At 35.0% G+C, this 24,670-nt stretch overlaps 1 protein-coding gene across 2 annotated transcripts in view; it reads right to left on the bottom strand.

The window, feature by feature from the left end:
• Positions 1 to 24,670, bottom strand: part of Grik2 (glutamate ionotropic receptor kainate type subunit 2) — a 624,705-nt gene that overhangs the window by 111,271 nt on the left and 488,764 nt on the right. For both annotated transcript variants that reach the window (XM_036168913.1, XM_036168912.1), the window contains exons 13-14: positions 16,236 to 16,354; positions 12,540 to 12,757 (exon numbers count right to left, since the gene is read on the bottom strand). In XM_036168913.1, the coding sequence (XP_036024806.1) occupies positions 12,540 to 12,757; positions 16,236 to 16,354 (337 nt within the window). The remainder of the gene's footprint in view (positions 1 to 12,539; positions 12,758 to 16,235; positions 16,355 to 24,670) is intronic.

Below are 24,670 nucleotides of genomic sequence, written 5' to 3'. Positions count from 1 at the left end.
ACACACACGCACACACACACACAGCCATACCTACCTGAAAATACACATGTCTTATTCAGAAAAAAATTCAGTTGGCCAAATATGAAAGTTATTTTCAATATATGTGTATGTACAGAATAGCTTTCCCTTTCAGAAAGCAAAAACGCTTCGAATACCAAGAGAAGTGACTGTCAAGAAGATTATTTAAGGATAATTTCAGGAAATTCATCTTACAATTAATGGACTACCAGAAGAGTATGGAAGCTGTGTTTCTCAGGTACTCTAAAGTTGGAACTCACTCCTGAAAACAAAACCAAAAAAAAAAAAAAAATTGAAAGAGAGAGAGAAACAGAGAGAGAAAGAGGGGAAAGGAAGGAAGAGAGAGAGAGAAAGGAAGGAAGGAAGGAAAATAAAAAATGAAAGTGACCAGCCACAATGGCAATAAATGCAATTTCTTCAAACTCTTAACAAACCTGTGTTTAGATTCTTTGTTTGAATGTTTTTAAACACTATGTTTTTTTCATAAATTTTTATAACATGAAGAACTGATGTTTTACCTATTTTTATCTAAAAAATGAACATTTTAGTTTTTAAATTACAAGATATTTTGAGAAAATATTTATCTCAACTTATCTTTTTTTTTCCCAAAAAATCTTATGTCCTTTTATTTTTCTTTTAAAATGCTCTCTGACCATTGGTTGTAAGCTCTCATACTGACAACTATTATACATTATCCAGCACTTGACATTTCATCACAATATAACTATATTAACCAAATTTAGAATTTTCTCAGTCCCTATGGGACCTTTGTTCCTAAGATTGATGAGGTGTGACACCCTGTTTGAGCTGCCCTCCCAACTTCACCAAGAGCAGGGATGATCTTTGCCCTGAGTGAGGAGGGGATGCTGGGTGGAAGAGAACCACACTGCTTTCTGGAATTACAGCCAGTTTAGACACTTGCTTTCCAAGCCAATTAAAACACTGTTTAACAGATTTTACACTTCAGTCAAAGACATAACTTTTTTCTTCAATTAAAGTGTCCCAAAGCTGCATTAGTGCATATTGCAAATGTAACAATTAGAAAGGGATTAAACTTCTGTCCCCCAGATATTTAGGAGAAGCTACTTTCTAAGATAAAAGTTGCTGCTTTTCCAAGTTTAAATACACTAACACTCTAATCACTTCTTATAATTCCCAAAATGGTGTTATCACTTTCTTTTTAACTATTGAATTCTCTCTGGCAGAGCTGGAGCAATAAAACCCATCATATTCTAATTTCCAGACAGCTTGATAGAACCAATGTTCTCACTGCAGATAAAGTGTAATGAAGCACTTTCTTTCCCATAGGAAAGTCTTTGACTCATATGCTTTGATGCCAAGTAGCCTTCACATCTGCTGCTTCTCCATTGATGGCTTTAACTTGGCATGCTAAACTGGTGTCTGATGAAGCTGCTTTACTCAAAGGCACCATTTTATTTCTTGCAATGGGAACATAGTAAATCCCTGTAATAAACATAGGATGGGGCTCACATACAATAAGTTGTGTGTTAGAGAAGGAAAGAGGGAGGGAGACATTCTCCTTTGGGGGGAAAAACCCTCCTTTTTATGCAAATACAAAAAATGCCTAGTAAAGAATTAGTTTTAATGTTATTTCAAGGAGAACTAATCAAAACTGTAGCAGACATTACTAAACAAGACTGTAAAATTATTTAAAAATACTGCCCTTTTTTATTAAGTAATTGCTTCTTAACTTAATGTTACTTTTAATGCATTGCCTAGAACCAATATTTCTGTACAAAGTGAAAATTACTTAGAGGGTTAGAGAAATCATGTGACTACAAAAGTCTTCAATTAGGGTATTTCTTATTGAAAAAGAAAAACACAAACCAGTAGAGCTGGCCTAGGTGGTGTGAGTGCGGGAGAGCCTGATCTGAGCTACTAAGAGTAGGAGAACTGGCCTCACTCCTTGCTGTAAGCTGCATTCTGTGAGCTAGCTGAGGCAGTGCTGGAGAGTTCCCTGGGCAGTGACCCTGAGGGGAAGCTAAGGGGCTGACCAATCCAGCTACCACACCGGCCCAGAACCAGGGTTGTGAGTTAGCCCACCCCAACATCCACCTCATCTATGAAATGTTGGAGCATGTGAAAGGAACGAACCTACAGACCCAAAATTGCAGGATTTGCATCACTCAGGACATCAGGATATCTAAGTGGAGCCCCAGTGAGAGCCTGTTATTGATAGGGAAGCAGAATCAGAGGCCTTGAACCAGACCAATGACTCATAGCAATGAACATTTCAAGTAAAGATAAATGGACTAAATGGTAGATTGTGAGTCAGTAGGTCACACTACAGCTTCTACAATAAGATCCTTTTTGTTTGTTTGTTCTGTCCATTCTTTATGGTGATATTTTATTTGTGCTGAAAGGTGATTTTATTTGTATGTTAATAAATAAAGTTGCCTGGGGGTCAGAGATAATAGCAAGCCAAAGCAGAAATCTGGCAGTGGCAGCACATGCCCTTAATCCTGATCACAATGACAGGCAGATCTCCATGTGTTCAAGGACAACACCAGCTTGGAGACATACACTTTTAATCTCAGTACCAACCATAGAAGACCTAGAGGTCTGTATAGACAGGCAGTGATGAGGAGGTCATGTGGTTTGGTTTACAACCAAAGAGAAGGCAGAACAGAAAGATACACAGAAAGTAGGTCTTTTTCAGAGGGGAAGGATGGCAGCCGCAGAGTAGGGTAAGAAGGCGGGTGGTTTTAGTCTCAGCTGTTAGCTACTGCTCTGACCTCTTGGGCTTTTAACTCTGCATTTGGCTCTATGTTTCTTACTTAGTAAGACTGTTTACATCTACAGTTCTTTTTGTGTTTGGCTTTTGGTTTTTCTTTAAATTTTGTTTTGTTTTGGGAGGAGGTTACAAGGGCAGAGAGTGGGTGGAGAGGACAAGGAGGTTAAGTAGGATTGGGATGCAAGGTGTGAAATACACCAAGAATCAATGAAAGTTAAAAGAATTTTTAAAAAAGAAAAGAAAAAAACACATATCAAAATTTCAATATTTCATTTTCAATACTAATAAGTAAGCTAACATGACTATACAGACAAATTAGTGTTCAAACACATAAATCATTTAAATTGTTTCAATTAAGTACGCAAAAATAAAAATAACATTTATACAAATTCTAAATATATAATTATTTATGAATTTATCACTTTCAAAAAATTGTCAAGAGTAGTTTGGGGTTTGGAAGCCTAAGTATATTAGGCTTTTCATTGTCCAAGTAGGAAGAGAATTTGTTTCACATGTAATTTGCTTGTCTTTGTTTTGTTTTTTGTTTTTTGAGACAGGGTTTCTCTGCATAGCTTTGGAGCCTGTCCTAGAACTCACTCTGTAGCTCAGGCTGGCCTTGAACTCACAGAGATCTGTCTGCCTCTGCCTCCTGAGTCTTGGAGTTTCTATTGCTGTGAAAAGAGACCATGGCAACTTCTTTAAAGAAAAACATTTAATTGTGGCTGGTTTTCAGTTTCAGAGGTTTAGTGCACTATTGTTATGGCAGGAAGCATGGTGGCACACAGGCAGACATGGTGCTGGAGAGGAAGCTGGGAGTACTATCTTGTTCCAAAGACAGAAGAAGAGAATTGAGCCAGTAGGCCTGAGTTTAAAGATCTCAAAGCCTGCCCTAGTACACACCCACTCCAACAAGGCCACACCCACTCCAACAAAGGTCAGACCCACTCTCACAAGGCCACACCCACTCCCACAAGGCCACACCCACTCCAACAAAGGTCAGACCCACTCCAACAAGGCCACACCCACTCCAACAAGGCCACACCCACTCCAACAAGGCCACACCCACTCCAACAAGGCCACACCCACTCCAACAAGGCCACACCCACTCCAACAAGGCTACTCCATCTAATAGTGCCACTCCCTATGGGCCTATGGGGACATTTTCATTCCAACTACCAAACTAGTTAAATCTAAAAACGTGACTGAGAAATTCCCAACTAAGAAAAAAGAAATGTGAGATAGGACTGTGGGGTAATTAACCCTCATCAGTGAAATCAGTCTTATTTTCCTACAACAGAGGAAAGAGTCGAAGTCATTTCCTTAAATAACTGCAGTGTAATAAGCACAGTGAGAACTTTGCACAAGTCCGGATCTGAAATCTCTCATTCAAGATCTATCTTTCTACAAACCCACATGTGAATTAATTTCTCTTTAATTTTAACAATTGTCTTTTCTTACATTTTCCTGCAAATAACATGACCTTTCTTTTTTCAAAAATGTATTCTCTGGTAAGCCCTGACATATGTACACTGCATCTAGCTCACATTCATCCTTCTAATCCCTCCCTCCAACTCCCTCTGGACCCCATTTCCCCTAATGCATTTCCAACTTTATTTAGATTTCTAGGTAAACATGCAGTATTGCTCAGGTGATAAATTTCTTTTCCTTGTGTACTGATTAAAAAAGTGAACTTAGTTACTCAGCTTAAAATGTTAATGAATGAGAATGAAATGAACAGAGGGCTGCAGGTTAAAGCACCTCAGTCAGGAAGGCTATCGCCGTCATGCACACAGCATCATTTGTTCACAGAAGTCAGGAAGGCTGTCGCCATGCACACAGCATCATTTGTTCACAGAAGTCAGGAAGGCTGTCGCCGCCATGCACACAGCATCATTTGTTGACAGAAGTCAGTAAGGCTGTCGTCATGCACACAGCATCATTTGTTGACAGAAGTCAGGAAGGCTGTCGCCGCCATGCACACAGCATCATTTGTTGACAGAAGTCAGTAAGGCTGTCGTCATGCACACAGCATCATTTGTTGACAGAAGTCAATAAGGCTGTCGTCATGCACACAGCATCATTTGTTGACAGAAGTCATCTCTGCACTTACTGACGTACCATAGAGACTTTGTGAGAATGTGCAATGGTAGGATAGGAGAACCTAAGTAATAGTAGCAACTATGTGCATACCAGAAGTCAGGACCCAGTTTCTATTCACATGCTGATACACAGCTGTTGAGCCTGTTATAGTAAGCATGCTGTTTTTGTACTGCCATCACTGGTCTTGCAATGAGATAAACAAAGGAAGCATTATTTGAGAATATAAAAGGATTATGGCTACAGATACAGTGTTTGCTTTTTAATAAATCTGCTAATTAAGAACATGCTGTCAGCTAAAAGTATTTTATGTTGTATCTCTCAATTCAAAATTTATTTACACCCCCATAGACTTTAGGAAAGAATATCATTCATACACTCAAACAATCACTGCAAAAATATGCAAGCTACTTAGGTTTAATAACCCCAGTGTGATTTAATTTGTGGAGATCACTGAACTGATAAGATGGGATAGGTCACAGATAATAAAGGAGATGTGATGGGCTATATATGACCCAGTGGTATAAAGTGAATATTTAGAAAACCAGTTTGATCAAACAGCAGAGTTGGATATGTGGGACCCACAAGATTAAAAGAGAGAACCAAATCCCCACAAGTGATTTATCAGCCCTCTTCTACATGTATGCCAGTCCATATGACTAATTATACACACACATACACATTTGCAGAAACAAATGAATAAATAAATGTCGTAATAAAAAGCTTTAAAATTAAGATAAAATGACCAGACATATGGTACTAGGGGGTACATGGGTGTACTGCAGCACTAGAGACACAGAACAGGAATTGAGATTTGATAAAATATCATAAGTGATGCTGGTTATGACAGGACATCATTGTTACTACTGTTACTGTGATTCTATAAGACTTTGATTGCTGTTTCATAATTAATTATACCCTCTCTATAGTCCAGATTTTTTTTTCCTTTTTCAATAATCCGGATGATAATTTCTAATCTGTAAAGATTTATAAACAGGAACTTAGACTGTAAATTTGAGTTCCCCTACAGAGAAAAATAAAGAGGAAGGCAGGAAGGGAAGAAAGGGAGAGACTATGGAGGACGAGACAGAGGAGGAGGAAAAGGAGGAGGAGGAGGAGGAGGAGGAGGAGGAGGAGGAGGAGGAAGACTACTATTGGTAGATACCAAATGTTACAATGTTTTGATCCAGAAAGCTTATTCAACCAGCTTAAACTCTTAAGTCCTCTATGTACACATTCAAATAAATTGATTTTTCAAAACAGGAATGCTATAGGATACCAGACATTTGGGGAAAAATTGTATCCATAAATATACAAAAATAGAAAGAAAATATTAAACGACAAAAGGAATTTTAAAACTGCATCTAACTAAACTATTTGTTACAGGTATCCCATCAGTGGTTACGTTTATTTCATTTCACTCAAGGATAACTATACAGAATTATTACATTAGATATAGAAAGCAGAGAAGAAAGAACTCATTAGAGGAGGCTGAAAACTATGGAAGTCCATGCAAACAAGGGAAATATTTCATAGTGTGTGTGTGTGTGTGTGTGTGTGTGTGTGTGTGTGTGTGTGTGTACACCCATGCGAATATAAAATCCAGAACAGTATACTAAGTGTCTTTCTATTTTACTTTAGGTTTTTTTTATTTGGGGTTAAAAACACCAAAGACATACTTTATAACTCATGAGGGTGCTGGGGGTTTGAACTGATGTTCTCCTGTTAGTCCAGCAAGTGCTCATATCCAGTGAACTTCTTTCCCAGCCTAGAAATAAAATTTTAAAAGAATGCCTCAAAGTAAATTGGCAGATGGAAAATGTATGAAAAGTCTTTTGGATCAAGTCAAATATATTGACAAATAAAATATCAAAATGTTCAAACTGTTGATGGTTAGCTATGGCTACATATAGTAAGACATAAAATACTGAAATATAATATATAATAATATCTACTGCAGGGAAGTAGGAGAGATGGAGACAAACAGAAACTGACTGTTTTGTAAGTATAATTGACAGAGGATGCAAAAGGAATAATCCTGGATGTTTGATTAGCAAAAGAATTTCTAATTTTTTGTATCTTTAGTCAATGGAACTTTTATAATATTTCTAAACCTGGACTCAGACAGTTAAAATTAAGTAATAAACTATGTATATTGATTGAAAAACCAAAAGAAAAAAGAAGGGGAAGAGAAGGAAAAAGAGAAGGAAAATGGGGAAAGAAGAGGAAGAAGAGGAGGAAGATGATGGAGGGGAAGATGAGGAGGAAGAGAAAGCAGAATCAGAAACAGAAGCACACCTTCTCCTCCAGTCCAGGTGAATTTGAGTCTAAAGCTGATAAATAAATTTTCTCAGAAGCAAAAACTGAATAAGGGTTTAGGGAATAAGGAGATCAGTTAAACTGGGTTGCTAAGGAAGAAGGATATGAAAGACAGCTCAGTAAACATTGGAGAAATGTATAAAAGTGTAGGTGCTAGTGTCAGAAGAATGAACAGAAAGAAACCAGACTTCACAGTACTTTGTAAACCAAGCAGGTTGCTAAGTTTTTATGCAAATACACATGGTCGGTGCGGAGGTGGGGGTAATTTTAAAGAACTTGAAGTCACTTTAGTAACATTGAAGAGAATACTGGGGGATAAAGCTGGGAACTTAGCATTTAGATAGTAACTGTAAAATGTAGTTCAGAGATGATGCTGGTTCCACTGTCACAGCAGTGAGGAAACTTGATGCATAGCAAGTCGAAGGGGCAGACTGAAGAGGACTGAGAGGTATATAACTCCTATTTAGACTGAATAAATACAGTTCTGGACCCAGAAGAGTGGTTCAGTAAGTATTCATTGAATGAAAATGTAATTTCTTATAACAGAATGTCTATGTCCTAATTGAGAACATAAGGCGCATAGATAGTGATACTGACACATTGTATCATAATAATTATTTTAATAAATATTAATATAAAATTTATATTAAGTAATTTTAACTTTCTCTTATCTGAAATTTAGAAAAAAGCTCCCCACAGAGCTCCTAGTTGCACCTTGATGAAGCATGATTTCAAAGTACACTCACCTAGACATCCAGAAGACTGTAAGAAAATTATCTACAGATTTTTTGTTTCACTCAATTAATTTGTTCTTTGTCAGCCATTAAAAATCAGGAGAATGAAGGACTTATCAGGCAAATAAGACATAATACTTTTGACAATACTTAAACAATGCTTAATTGTTTGTCATAAAAATAGTTTGACATATTCTATTAGAAAATGCGGCAAAGTGAGAAATTGCAGAAAGACCAAACTTAAAGGATCTGTGAAGATCAGAATCCCGAGACATATGTAGGATCATTTTAAATCCTGAACTTTAAAGTTCTCCTTACAATCTACTAGTGCTTACATACAGTACCTCTGAGAATGCTATGAAACATTAACTATGACAAGTAAAGATTGTAGTCAATAGTTGAAATTTACATAGTGAGAAACCTGTTTGTCATTTCAACCAGGGCATGGAAGAGTCAGATAGAAGAAGCATGGCAAGTAGGTGCTAGAATCAGGAACTGAATTCAGCCTCTCTCATTCTATACTTGCGTATATTTGTCTACTCTTACTTCTATTTATATAACAGCTACTGAAATGTAATTGATATCACTTATAGGGCTATAAAAACCTATGCAACAGAACTTTGATTTTTAAATACACAGAGAACACAATGGCCTTTTGACATCATTATTTTCAGGTGCATGTGATATAGTAGTAAATGTGGCTGAGTCAGAAAAGGAGAAAGGCTGAACTTAAATATTCTGTGAATAGTGGAACCCTGCCTCATGGGTTGCATAGAAACAATGCTGTTCCAAATGACTTCATGAAAACAACAAAATCCTTAAAAAAAAAAAAAAAAAAAATACATGGGAAGAAATGTAAAGGCACTCTCCAAAGAGATTAGAGAATCTCCAGACTGTAGCTAAGGTATTTTTAATCCTCTAACATAAACTCATTCTCTTAATCTTTATACTTCAGAGAGAAATGAGTGCTCTGTCCCTTGGTAACATTTTATACATACAACATTTACCCCTGGGATGATGTTTTAATTCTAATATACAAATTAGCATCTTTTGAGAAAGATTTAATTTCATTTTTGATATTTTCTTATAACATCCTCAAATCTACTTTGTTAACTTAGTAATACTAAGGATATATTGGAGATAGCCGTTACTGATAATGCCCATGGATTTGCTGTTATTGCTGGGATTTGGTTTTACCTCAGTTCTCTCTGGAGAAAAGGTGTGTGCTGTTCAATGGATGTGGAAAAAAAGAGCAGGGAAAGGTTCTTCAGCCAATATGCACATGAACTCAGTAATCAAAAGCATCCTTGTCTTTGGAAATGGAATTAAGCAATGCTGTAGAGGACCCTAACTGCCTGTGTCTCTACAGCATCAAGAACTTCCTAAAACTAGATGTCTTGATGTCTCTTATTGCTTGAGCTAACAAAACTACAACATTTTAAAAGAATTTTCTGGAACTAAGCAGTTCAGCACAATCAGACAACAGCAGGAGCTTGTTAAATTAGGAAAATTATGATTGACATTCCTTCAGAAATCAGTGCTTCCAAATAAAATAGAATAAGATGTGATTTTTTATATGCGAAATTTTTAATTTTAAAAAATCAAAAATAATACCAGATATAGATGAGCCCACACTTCAACAGTCCTTCTTTGATTGTAGAAATCCAAAGGATGATGCACTTGTCTGATTTCTCTGTTGCTATATTTTTAAAATAGCATACCCTGTGTACTATATTGATATTTTAAGAAGCTAAAACATGAAGTTGAAATTAGAACACTTAAAGCATTTTTTAAAATATATATATAAAGAAAAATCTACAATTCATGTCTCCCGTAGGCTTTTCTATTTTTTTCTGATTTCAACATTAAGAATTCAGCATGTGATGCAATCAACAACATAAGGTAATTGTTAGCTCAGTAATTATCTCTGTATGGTTGTTTTTGTAACCAGTGTACATTCCAGAAGTTTTCAGCTCTAAAAGAAGTCTGTGTTGTTGGAAATAGAAGTTGCTTCATGTTGATTTCTCCATGTGCAAGAGGCACCCTTGTGGGCAAATCAGAAAAAGACAGGTAAAAGAGTAGGAAGCAAAGCCAGCCGCAAGGAAGAGTGAGACAGGCATGTCACAGTAGAAGACAAGGATGTGAGAGTGACTGACAGGCACATCACAGTAGAAGACAAGGAGGTGAGAAGCCCTGGAAGACTGTAGAGATAGCCAGGAAAGTGAGGAAGTTTCAACAAGAGAAAAAACATATGGAGGAAAAAGAGAATTATATTTTGAATAGTTTCATGTTCTTCAACATGAGCTATATGGATAACAACTGAGTTTGTAACAAGATACATGAGTGTTCTAGAAGATAAAAGTGAAATTAAAATCATGAAATCCATAGGGCACAGAAATCATCATTTCTAGTGTCAAATCGTTGTGTTGAACACTTGAGCTGTGTAGCTAAAGAAGTTCAGCTCCAGAAGGTCCTTGTGTATAGGAATAATTTAGATGTACTACCAACTAAGTACTTCATAATGACAACATACATTTAGCCATTTCTACAAGTGATGTTTGTAAGAAAATATCTAAAATTAAAAAATTATTTTATAATAAAACACTCTTTAATAATTCCATATAATTAGGGGAAATTGATCAATTGTATTTGATGTAGCCAAAGAGTGCAATATTGACTTAAATGTTTAAGTGATATATGATTAATAAATCTTACTAAATAGCAATGAATTTAATTAAACACTAAAAATAATCTAATCTTACATTAGCCATAAGATAATAAGTTTAGTTCAAAAATAATTAAAAATTAAAAATGACATGCAGCTAAGTAAATGAAATCTAGTATTTGGAAATTTGTTTTCCTTTAGATTTCTATTGTTCAAAGCTAGTACAGAATTATAAGAATTTTCACAAAAAATGCTTTGAGTGCTTGCGGTTTAAGTAATAATGATGTCATTGTGAGTTTATTCTTCTATCTGTAACCAAACTTCTATCTGTGGAAGCAATTACAGGAATGTAGTTCCTGCAGTGGTCCAGACAATGTGGAGGGCTATTTGTGATACTGTTAAAACATGTCTGATGAAATAATTTAATAATGTGAGACAATTTAAAAAAAAAAAAACAGTTTAGCTGTATTTGAATAAACAATGAAGGCATTTGCCATCACTTTAAAAGAATACTAATCTATAAAACAAGGGCTTGATGCCTACAAAAGCAAGCATAAAGGTCACTAGATACTAGGAAATCCCCTATGTGCTTATTATTTTCCAATGAAAGGAGCAGGAACTGAGGGATGAGGAAAAAGAAAGAGGATTCCAAGGCACTCTGTGTTAGGAAGACCACACCATTGCCCTGTTCACAGAAATGTTGCACAGGTTGTTCCTCTAGAGACCTCTGTGAAAGTAATGATTTAGCCGAACTTTAGACTGGCTGCATCTACAGATCTCAAGAACTGACTCTTCCTCCAGTTATGGAAGTCTGCTTTATTTTAACTGAAACAAATGCACGCATGTGAAACATTCCTTCTTATCTTTTTTTTCCTCTTTTTTCTTTTTTTTTTTTTTTTTTTTGAGGCAGGTTCACAGGGATGGTGACTTTGGAGACCATCTTGTTGATAAGGAGTTTGCCAGGCCAAGAGGCAGATGGCGTTAGAGCATTCCTGAGAATGGGAGCATACAGGGCAGGTTTAAGCAAGGGGCCTGAAGGTTGGGGATAGGCTGACAGGACTGTGTGGCTCTAGGGTGACATAGATTTGCCTTTGGGAAATGGTGAGTCTGTTTCTTGTGGGAAAGGCTGGCTGGCAGCAGGAGAATGAATGGTAGGTGTGTGGTGCCTCTCCATCCTCACCCCCTACCCCAAGTTCAAGTCACCTTAAAGCAGAGGTCAACCAGCAACTGGTCTAAGCCACCCAGCTGCCATTCCTGTAAGACACCAAGTGCACATTGATCTTCATCAGCTCCTTAAGTTTCTTTCCCTTGTCCTTCTGCATGGTGGCATTAAGAGGTAGCACTCACCTAGTCCAAGACCTCCAGCAACACAGGTCGGACCACCCATGCTTTCACTAAGGACTCACACCCTCTGAGGGTCAGTATGTTCCCTGTTCACAGTGCTTGCACCATCCAGGCACACCTTCCCTCCAGGCCACTCTGGAAGGTTACCTGGCTGCAAACCTCATGGCAAACCTCACCTTGTCCTCTAGAGTGAAACATTCTTACATGCAAGTATTTTATCCTAGAATATGTATAGGATTGGAACCTGTTGTTATTCAGTTTTTAATAAAGATATCACATTATCACTCAAAGATAAAAATCTCATTAAAAAATGTTACCTTTGTAAAGAATTTTATTTACTATCAATTAGGAAATACACTGAATTTTTAATTTTCCATATCAGTCTTTCCAAATATGCAACAAACAACATCAGGGCATTTACATATCTCACTGTTCCAAGTACTAATAAGATTAGGCATGATGGTCATATTTTCAGTTGTACAAATATCTCCCCAAGTTACATGCTATTATTTCTTTGGCACACAAAATTATATAACCATATCATTACATTTATAAATAGGATTGCTTGTGGGTTTGTGGTTATGCTTCAGTAGCAAGTAAGACTTACCTTAAAAAATGTCATGGTTGCACCATCCTCTACTGCTCCGTACTCTATCTTGGTTTGTTTAGCTAAATCATCCGCGGAGTCAATAGGAGATTCCATGCGTTCCACAGTCAGAAAGGCGGCTAGGTTAGCAGTGTACGAAGAAATGATGATAAGTGTGAAAAACCACCAAATGCCTCCCACTATCCTGGTGGAGAGCGCTTTGGGCATGAGCTCAGAACCTAACAGAGAGTGGAGGAAAGGTGAAAGAGTGCAGACAATTCCATCAGCTGTCAGACGCGTTTGGTCGCAGTGGAAGAATGGGATCACTGAGTAATAAACGTTTAAGGCAAAGATTGACACACTGCTTCCGTAAGTAAACAAGCAACAGCGTTTGGGAGAGCAGAGGCCAATTTTAGTTCTATGCCACTTCTGGAAATACTGTATCAAGTATAGTGACAGGAGTCTGGCCTTACCTGAGATGGCTCCAGGTGACAATTAAAACAGTAACATGTAAACTGTCTTAGAAAAGTAACATTAGAAGGGAGGAGTATAAATCTCTCCAGTTCATAAACTACATTCAAATTTGTTCTTATTTTTACTATTTAAGTGTTTTTCAGAAGTAATTACTGAATGCAGATTCAGACTCATTTTCTTAGTGTTTGTAAAAGGTTCTTTTTAATGACAGATAGCTCAAATATGTCTGCTTCATTATTTATACTTGATCTTAGACAAATGGCAAAGAAACAATACCTTACCATTGAAAATAGCAATGTTGTATGGTGATAAAATATTTAATTTAATCACATACCTTACGAAGTTGTAAGGTATTAAGCCTGTGCTTATTTTAAAATAAAGTAACAAATTATTTACTTGTGGTTAAGCAAATATCTCCCATTATGAAGCTTAGCCTTCATTAAGGTAATTGAGTAAAGAAACACAAATTTATCTTTATACATATGTAATATTACATCAACATATCACAATTGTATGGCTGGAGTTGCCTGCCCATATATTACTGAGAATGTGATCTAACAAATATATTTTAGTTTGCCTTATTATTAATTTTAGGTTATTTAGTTTATAAAAGAAAATGTTAAAATGTAAAATCTTGTCTCTTATTTAAATTTTAATTAACTCTATCTTTATATCAAAATGTAGTATTCTTGTTTAAAGTATATACTAAGCTCATCAACATATATAATATATTGTCATCCACTTTTAATCATTTTGGATCTAAAATCAGAAAAGCATGATTATGAAGTACTTAATATTTTATAGGACTTGAGTAAAATGTAACAAAGCAAAGATGGACTCATTTTGCGGATGTGTTTTAGTCTTTTCTTTAATGTAATCACCTGTGCAGCAAGGAAGTACTATTTTAGAGTTAACGAGAAGAAAACAAGTTACTCATGCTAACATTAAAAAGGTGCCATCATGAGCATCCTATGTAAAATGGCCCATCTTACACTTCTGTTCATCTTACCCTAGCAATTTTGAATATACAAAATATTAAAAGCAGACAGACTTGGACATGACAGCCAACTCCAGCTCCAGACTCTTGTCTACCACTCTGTAAGGGAAGAAAAGCAAAACAGAACAGAACAGAACAGAATGGTACCTTTCTGTTGTAGTTGCTCCTAGGCCCTGCCAGACACACACTTGGACACTGAAACACTAACACACCCACATGACCAGCAGCTTTGGCTGCATGTTTTACTGTTTGTTTATTTAAAAAAAACAAAAACAAAAAACAATAAAGTCAAAAGAGACTATTAAATAAAAGCATAGTGGATAGAGACATGTGACAAAACTGTCCCAATTACCACAAGTTTGTATCTTACCCACAGACTGAAATTCGCCAGACACCTCCTAGACTTGTGAATCAGAGCCTGGTTAGGGGCTGACTGTCATGTACTCAAGGCAACGTCATGTCCAGCACTATATCCCACTAATTCCTGGGGATGGGGCATCAGCCAGATAGGATGGGTTCCTCTTTCATGTATCCACCAGCCGTGAGGTGAGGACATGGCCAAGCAAATGCATTTCTGAATTTCCAATTGTTTTGATCACTTATCTTTATACATAGTGCAGATAGACTTATTTTTAATTGCTATCACTAATAATTAAGTTCATCTTGTAAATGGACCAACTCCCAAAGATTTCCAAAACTTTCAGGAAATATAAATTTCAAGAAAAAGTATTTTAGTTTTCATATTGGTATCAAATTTAAAAAGAACCATGCTATTTCGGTCCGACCTTGATTGTGAGGATTAGTTACTGTAGACACCTGAGGTTAAATGTTAGCAGATTACCTACATAGATTATGTAGTTCCACTCCACAACCAAAAATATGGGAGAACTTCAGTTTGTCAGCCTAATATGAGGAAAGACACCCTTACCTTGGACCCAAAATGAGGGAAAGGGAAATGCAATTTTTGCCACTTCATCAGTATTATTTAGAAAGAAATGCCACAAATATAGATCAATTCATAATATATATCAATAACTTTGCAGAGAAAGGGTTATTTCAACTTAGTAGGATTTTCTTATGTATTAAATATTATTTATTGGCAACTTAACTTTTTTTTGCTTTTAACAACTATTCTCACTTTAGGAAATAGATTATAAATGGAATAGTCATGACAATGGGTTTATACAGAATATTAAACATGCAATGGCATAGTACTTTTTAAATAGTCATTTTATAATTAAACAGAAAATAGTCACTCTCCATATCATAGTGTCATCATTAAACGAGTTTCTTCAAAGTGAATACTAAATATATAAAATACATTTTCTTCTTATTTTGCTTATCATCAATTGCTGAAACTTTTGATATTTTGCTCTATTTAATAACTGTAAACTTAAAAAATTACATTTGCAATATATAATATACCCTTGGCCAGAATATTGTTTTATTGTAAGTAATATGTGTTTATCATAATTTTTGGAATTTTATTTAACTATCATAATATTAACAAAATAAACCATGCCATCAAAAATAAAAATTCTACTTGAGAATGCCAATAATGAATAAATAATGCAAACCATAGACATATTATTACATGTACTCTATCATTTTTCTAATCTATAGCCTTTACTTTTAACCTTTATAATGTGAATTTTAAATAATTTAATTAACTATTATATTTGTGCATTCACTCCTAAGGCATGCAGTATTTTATAGTCTTATAAGTTATCAAGTATAGCTAATATTTTATCTAAAAACATAGCTTTAAATGGATTAATATTTAAATCTACAAATTTATATGCAATTAATTTAGTAATCATGCAATACAGATGCATCTAATCAAGAGTTAATATGAAAGAGGAGACTATTTTACATCAAATTGAGACAGGAAACAGGAATTACAGAATGGATGCCTGCCTCAAGGAGATGTAACTTTAGTATTGCTCTCAGTGCAGCTTCTGGCTAATGAATCAGGTTAGCTTGCTTGTCTATGGAGTAATGTACCTGCTGTGGGTTAATAAAAAATATTAGATGGTTAGATTCTATGTGGATTTGCAGAGCTGTTTTCTCAGAATCTCTCTCAAATGGGATTTGAGAAGGCCTCAATGCATTAAATAGATGGAGAAGCTGGATTATGGTTACATGCACAGAGGCTACCCATGCAAGCGACTTGTGCCGTGAGAGCTGTCACCCCAGCAAAGAGTGGGACATGGTGCCCAAGGGAAATAGCAGGCTGAATCGTATACCTTGCTGCATGAGAGCTCCAACTCCAAACCAGAAACTATTTAGCAAGGTAAAATTGTTTTCCACCACGTCTGAGTCAGGATTGCAAGGGTGTGGATTATACCACTCATAGGGACTAAACCTGTGGTAATTGATAGAAAAAAAGAATATATTTGAATAGCAGTGAGAAGATTCTATCCAACATTCTTGCTGCAAAAGAAAGAAAAAAACTGATAAGATTAAACAAAACCAGAAATAAGGCATTTTATCACAGAATTTCATAATATGACAACAGTGTGAATTTCAAATATTTCTTGCCTTATAGTTCATTTCCACACTAATGTAAGCAGTGGCATTCTTCACTGTATTGTACTTGTAAGAAGAAAGTCTGTATATCAGTCAACTAAGCATATTTTAATATAAGCTTCTATATATGTAAAAATCATTTTTAAAACCTAGAAAATCATCAAAGAATTAAAAATTGTTATAAAATTGAGCATTTAAAAGACTGTAATAATTGTGAGAGGAGAAAAAACATTAAAAAGTCATTATTTAATAGATACCACCAAGCTGTCAGACATCGAAATAATCAATGCATATTTAAGTACTTAAGGAATAGTATTGTGTGTTTACAGCTCTGTGAAATGAACTCAACTCTGGCCATCAAAGTCAGAAACTCTCACACTTTGATAAGTTCCTGGCATGCCTGTAGATGTCAGATAACATTCCAATATACATGTTGTCAGTGAATGTTAGAAACAGAAAGGCATATTGAGGCTGCCTATTTTCTAATTATGTGTTTGCGAATTTGTAATTCACTTCATCATTGTTTTAAAAGTAAAGCACATTTGTATCTTAAAGTCAATTACTGATGATTTTTAGAAGTATTATTTGTAATCTTTAATAGTTCACACTTAACTTTCAAAAATTGCTATCTATATGCATAAATTGATTTATGCTAATTATAATCCAAATACAGTTATCAATTAAGAGATTATCTAAAACACTATCCCCATAATTAAGTGCATTTTGTTTAAGTATTATGCTAACAAAATATTTTCCTCAATATCTCCAATTTTAAAGCCACTCTTTCAGAAGCTAAATTTGTATATGTGTCTTTCAGGAAAGTATTTTACAAATCATACATTTAATCAAGGTTGTTCAAATAAAGTATTTGCCATTGCAGAGAGCCTAATAAAACAATAATCTTCTGACAATGAAATTCAAAAGATCAAATGAAGCATTTCCATCTGTCGAATGCAGTTTTAGAACGTCCTTGTTTTAATAGTCTCTGCTTGATAAGCAAAAAATTGTTTTGTTTGGTCCTCTAGGTTGAACTGACACACTGAACAGAAAGGGTGATTGAATAGTAATTAAACATTCTGATGTGATTTGCTGGGTGTTTCACTACAGTAAACCTGGCTTCGGTGGTAGACATGGATTTTATTTAAATCCTCTTATTTCTTTTAAACTAGTGAGAAGAGTCTGTGCTATTTAAAATGTATTTCTGAGTGCCAGAACATTGGCAATCATCTTTACATAAGCTTTAACTATAAAAATATTACCATTGTGAAGTACTGCAAACCTCCTTTCCTATGAGAGGCAGTGTGACCTGGTCAGAGGAGGCTTCTGCAACTAGAAGACCAAATACTCAACTCTATACGTAAAAAAGTAAAATGAGTAGGAAGACTTAACTCCCAAGAATGATAAAAGGAACGTTAGAATTATTGTAGTAGATAGGAATTGCTCAGTAATTTGGTACAAAAAAGCATTATGTAAATATTATTGAATATTATGATTTCACCTAAGCTGCATTTTTAATTGACAAATCAATGTTGGAAATTAAAATATTCCTTTCCTATTCTTGAAAGTCTGTTAACTATGAACATAAAGCTTTTTTTTAAGGCTAGATTTATTTTTTACAAATTGAAGATCTTGGAAACACAACCCCAGATTGTCATAAAATTGGCTGTGTATAGTCACTAAGTTCTTGAGATGTAGGAGCCTTGAACTGGACAAAGACAACTCTAGGGATGTTATAAGTTGAATGGAAAGAGATGCTGTGGTAAGGCCAGAGTAATGGAAGTATAAATATAAAGGGCCCTGCTTCCTCTCCCCCGTAGAGAGCAGTTATGTGGAAGGAAGAAAGGAAAGAATGAGAGGGTGAGGAGTGAGCCAAAGAGAGGAAAACAGAAGGCAAGGAGGAAAGAGGGAAGGGAGGAAGGCCCCGCAGTGCCTCTGAACACCTGGCCTCCGTGGTGAAGGAGTCCCATAATTTAAATTGAAGAGAGTAAAAAATAAAGGCTAAACAGACACTTTAAGTAAAATACTGTACATATTTCACAAGGTTATTTTCTGCTTTAAAAAAATACTGAAGGACTAAATGCCCAAAGACGCAGACCTAGCTAGTTTCTGTGCCTGCAGACATGTGATCATCCTGCAGTGACTACATAAGTCTCCCTGTTTCTTTTCACATCTGGCTTCTAGGTAACATATGCCCCTACTGATTTCCATGTCTATATTTTTGTCCCTTTCTCATTTATCAGAAGCTCTAATTCTGTCTCTAGTTAATTTTCCCTATGGTAAATTTCTTCTGTCTTCCACTTACCTCTATTCTCTGCATTTCCAAAAGATTTTGCTTCAATCAACATTTATGTATCCCTCTCAATTCCCTCTGACTCATGATTTGCCTCCAAATTTATATTTCTACACACAGAATTATTTAGTCCTTTAACTGTTCATATTTCATAATTGTCCAATATTAACTCACAGTGGTCATCCATCTTCCCTGTTGATTATCCACTGCATCTTCATCAGTAGCATCATTTTATGGCATCTTTACATGAACTGCAGCCTACTAACTAACCCTTTGCTCATTGAGGATCAACATGCTTTGAGTCATTTTCCTTTCTTTACATTCCATTACCACTGCAACATAACCTACAAACATTTGTCAATTTATATTAACACCTGTAGACCTCCGTCTCTTCTTGACCATTTCTATAGTGTGCTATGCTAAGGATATCATAATGTGCAGCAATAGGTTTATAAGGAGACTGCCCATGTTTATCTGAAATATTTCTTTCTTTCTAGATACTGTTCCTGATCAGTTTTAGTGTAGAATAATTCCTGTACTATCACAGCCACGTGTAAGAAAAGTCTTCAATCATGACTAAAGTCTTCATTAAGAAGGAAAAAAAAAATGGTCTCTAGGCATACAATTCAAGACTGCTTGTGTTGTGTTCCAAAATAGCATTCCAGAATTAATGCTGTCCATTTTGCCTTCCAAACTGTGATCTAATGCATGTTGGGTCACTGTCTCCTTAAAAATAAAAACCTTATTTGAAATAAGATCTTTCTATTTATTCTTATCGATTCTTATTCTCTCATGCAACTCATCCTGTAATTCCCATAGCACTTCACAGCTGTTCACATCCAATCCTGGTCTTCAAAGCTATTCCACTACATAGATATAGCTTTTCTGATGGGGGATTATGATGATAGAGTCTGGTGGCTCACTCTCCTTTTCTATCTCTATCCTTGAAAAAGTTTTGAGTAAGCCACTTACCTTCCTTGCTATTCAACTTGCTTTGAGTTTGGAATATGGGCCGAATATATCTTAATATTTAGTTTAAGAATTTTTGTCATGAACTGTGTTTTCCTCCTTGCATTAGGAAAGGTGATGAGTAGAAAAGTATTATAGGTTCCATGATGAGGATAACAGAGCCTCCATGTCAGGCTTTCACTGAATAAGAAAGCATTCCTGTCTCTTTAGATTCTCTGTTTGGGCTATATTCATTAGAGAGGTTTACAACTATTTTTTTTTCTCTTTTCCATATCTGTGGCATTAAGAACATCAGTACACTGGGTTGGGAGTTTAGCTCAGTGGGTAGAGCACTTGCCTAACAAGCACAAAGCCCCAGGTTTAATCCTCAGCTCAAAAAAAAAAAAAGAACATCAGTACACATTTAACATTATTTAATTCCCAATGACTTCTAGCACACTAGTTCTCTTTCCTAATTTCTTCCAATTTAAACAGATAACCATTTTTCTGAGTTCTTAAGATAAAGTTTATTCCCATTTTCTTTTGCTCTCTTTCCTTCTTAAATATAAGCTACACTAGAGGCATATTCATGTTTTGTGAACTGCTTCTGTGGTAGATTACATCAGCTTTCCTCACACTTTGATCTTATTCTCGAATCAGGTGACTTCTCTCACTTCTTAGATTGTACATATTGAACATTTTATTTGTAAAATGATTCTTATACTAAGTTATGAATCATTCCACTTCTCCTTTTTAAAATAAACCAGTTTCTACTATCCACTGAGTAATTAGAAAAATATTTTTATAATTTCCTTAAACTTTAAATTCAACACTAACTTAAGAACTTTATTATAATAAAAGGGAAATTGTATTACACTTAGTGGAGAGTACAAAATTGTTTTATAATATTACATATTAGTTTGAGCAAAGTTTCTTACCACCACACATTTAAGCTGAAATGACTACCCTATTTTATAATGTATTTCATATTAGTTGTTACTTCATCATAATCATTACCAAATAATAGATTAAAAACCTTCAACTGAATTATAATATAACCAAACCCAATGAAAATCTTTAGATTTGGGCACTGTGCGGTTCTAAGTCTCACTCTGCTTAATTACTGGGATTGTGTTTTCTTTTATGATCCTGTAATTCAATTGAGGATTGGAGAACAACTGATCTTGCACTATGTTTCAACTGAGATTCCAAATAAGCAAAAACAAAAACAAAACAAAAGACAAAAACAAAAACAAAAAAACCCCTTCAAATCTGGTATTTAAATTTTCTGTTCATATTTCTATTGCTTGTAAATACAGTCTTACCTTGGAATGATGACAATTATTGAGTAAGAATTTGTTTAATTTTTGAAAAAATCTCAAGAATTTCTTGAAAGAAAACAAGATTAATAAAACATTGTATCACCTATTATTGTTATACTTGAGGTAATAAAATTATGTTTTAGGGGAGAAAACTATGTTTCTAATGAATTTGACAGGGTTGTGAATCATAAAAAGAATATTCATGCTGGAATATTTTTAAATAATCAGATGGCTGTTTGATGCGTCCTTTTTTTGATGATACTTTTGTCTTTTGAAGTCATTATTCACTATGGCAGATGTTTGTGGTGATTGGATGCCATGTCTTCAGCTGCACTTTTGTTTATAGTTTATTTATTTTTAAAGGTCACTGCTACTCAGTTAAGCCATGTACTTTTCCAACACAGATGGTTCAACCACGTTTGTGCCAACAAGACCATCATGGACCCCTGATGGTTTTATCACTTAGCATTTACTTAAGAGGCAAAGCAGAGGAGAGAATTTCATAGAGGTTCTACCTCGGCAAGCAACCACAAAGAAAGTACTATTTCTCTACAAAAAAAACCCTAGTGGACTAGAGGCGCAGGAGCACCTTTAGGGACACATGAAGTGTCACAGCAGACAGAAAAGCAGATTGAAATCCATAAAAGAAGGAATATGGTTTCCCAAGTCATAGAAAAATCTGACCACATCTTTGATTAGCCCTGTTCAAACTATGCTGTTTTAATGCTCTTCTAGGAAGGAACAGATGTAAAATGAGAGTTTTTCCACCCACTGAAAAGAAAGCATGCCTCCCACCTAAAGTCATAGTTTTAACATGAGGCATGTTAAATTAGGATGGCTACAGACTAGTGAAATTTAAATAATTAGCTCTAAAAAATGAGAAATGATTGCTGCTTTATGTTGTATCACCCATGCCAATTATAAGCCACTGAGCTGTGTGAGCTCATCTGAATGGTTACACATAATCTAAGAATGCTATTATCATTAGTATACAGGAGGAGTGTTAATAGATTCTGGTCCCCAAGAATGCACAGAAGGCTAGTGCCAGGTACCTCAATGGGAATCCATCTCAGTCAGCATGACATTTTTTTATCATTTCCCCAAAGAAAAACAAAAGCAAATTGGTAAAATTAAGACTCCATTAATGGAGGATTATTTTTCTAGTTTTCCAACCATCCTCAAAATGTGGACCTTTTCCATTTTCAGTTACAACAAAAGACATCTTTTAGTGCATTTGCATCCTGCATGTTGTGGAGCCAAATCCTCCACAAATTAATAATTTTGATAAAATCTAATATGTTATCAGAACACACAAAAATTCACAAACATTTGAGAAAATACTGTGTTTAAATTAGTAAGTGCATTAGGTGACATCCAATTTCTTTTAAAAAAATATCCTAAAACAAATGTTTATTTTTCATTTACTGTCATAAGTGACCTAATAATGCAGATGCTCAAATCTTAAAAATAATTATGCATACATTTGAAATGTTTAATTTTGATATTGATTTATTTGTGTGTGTGTGTGTGTGTGTGTGTGTGTGTGTGTGTGTGTGTTTGGATACAAGTGTGCCGTATAATTTATGTGCAAGTTGGAGGAGAATATACAGGAGTACTTTTCCTCCACTACCATGTGACACCCAGGGATAACTCAGGTTTGGCAGAGAAGACCTTTGCCCATTAGGCTTGCTCCCTGGCCATGAATTCTTTAGGGGATATTAATTTTCATCTGAACACTAAAATTATTTTAGTAGTATTTTGTTCTCTATTTTATCATTTTTTTCTGAATTACAACAATGTTGCACATGAGACTGAATATTTGTTCTTTATATGCTCAGTAAAAGTCATTTATTTGAATCCATTAAGAATTGGTAAAGTATTAAATGTTAGGGAATCATCATAGCTTCAGTGAGAAAACAAAACATATTAAAGAATTAACAAATTTTTAGACTAAAAAATAATCTTTAGGGTAGACTGGTGATCTGGCAAAAGCTTTTGTAAATAACTCGCCACAAAAAAGAAAATATGAATTAATATTAAATGTTTTATTTCTACTATAGCAAATTATCAATAATAACGTCAAACAGTTCTAGGGAAGGCACCATATCAAACACACATCAGTCAAAATTGCTGATGCACAGGCCACACCACAGCCACATGAGCTGCTGGTACACAGGCCACAGCACAGCCACTGAGCTGTTGGTGCACATGCCACAAGCATAGTCAATCACATGAGCTACTGGTGCACACACCAAAAACACCATCACATGAGCCTCTGTGAAAATACCCATGTCTCCCTCAGGTTAAGTCTCTACAGTTAACTTTTATTACTTAGCTATTGCATTAAAAAAGATAGAGACAATGTTCTGGAATAGTGGTTGCTAGATTTTAAACAAAATAATTGATTTTCTCTAGTAAACTGCTATACTAACACTGATTCTGCATAATTGCTTCATGGATATAAACAGCTTTTATGTAGCAAGTGTTATTTTATATGTTATGTTTTATTGTGTCTTTTATATTTTCTTCTTTTATTGATTTCCCTAATTCTAAACACCTATTATCCATAAAATTTACATTGTATTCAACTTTTAGTTAATAGTATATATAATTTATATGTTCTTAAGTAATTTAATTTTCAGACATAAGGATGGTCAGTATTTGAGATCAGCTGAAATCATCTATCCAACATTCTTATTATATGAAAAATACCTCAAATGCATTCAGTTGTACCAGGAAATAAATTTGTATGCATTAATTGTGTATAAAGTTGAATGTGAGATGCAGAAGCCTATATAGAATTTTTAACTTGTTTATGTCTAAGGCAATCTAAGAATTATTTTCTTTGCTGGGCAACACTTTCAGTTCAATGCCTAGCACTGAAAAAATAAATTTCTGAGAAAAATAATTCCCTAGCTACAATTTACTGCAAGTGCTTTCCAAATCGTTAATGAGCAGAGCATTAGTTACGGCTGTTCTGTGTCCTCTGCGCTAAGAGGCAGAAGGGTCACTATGTAAACGATGATGTGACGAGGTTGAAGATGGAGTTAGGTTATGATTAAGAAAGAGTGACAGGAAAAAAATAAGAAACATTATGTAATCTAGGAAACTATAACATACCAATTTATAAAGTTGATAATTTCTATGAAATAAACACAAGTTAATATAACTATATATTAGGTAATAAAATAGACCTCAAAGCATAAAAATTAACTGTTATGTATACACCCGTGATACTCTTTGCAAGAACAAATAGACATTATTTTTTAACATACTAGCTCTATATTAAAATATTCCTGTTACAAGTAAGGTGTCTTAATCCAACTCAGAACTCAACTTCCACACTTTAAGTACTGTTCAGTTTTCATGCAGTCATTATAACTCATGGCATTGCGTAGCTGGCCGTTTTTGTCTTTTTCAATGCAGATGTTTATTGATTTGGGATTAAATAGAGCATAATGTTAAAATAACCTGTACTTTAGTTTTTTAAAAGTTCTACCTTTCTGTGAGATATCTCAACATACTGACCTTCCAGACCTCACACCCAGGCTTCCCATAATAAGCTTATTGTTATTTCTAGAATAAACAAAGG

This window comes from Onychomys torridus, chromosome 19, assembly GCF_903995425.1.
Source record: "Onychomys torridus chromosome 19, mOncTor1.1, whole genome shotgun sequence".
Lineage (NCBI taxonomy): Eukaryota > Metazoa > Chordata > Mammalia > Rodentia > Cricetidae > Onychomys > Onychomys torridus.
This window is presented reverse-complemented; position numbering and strand designations above follow the sequence as displayed.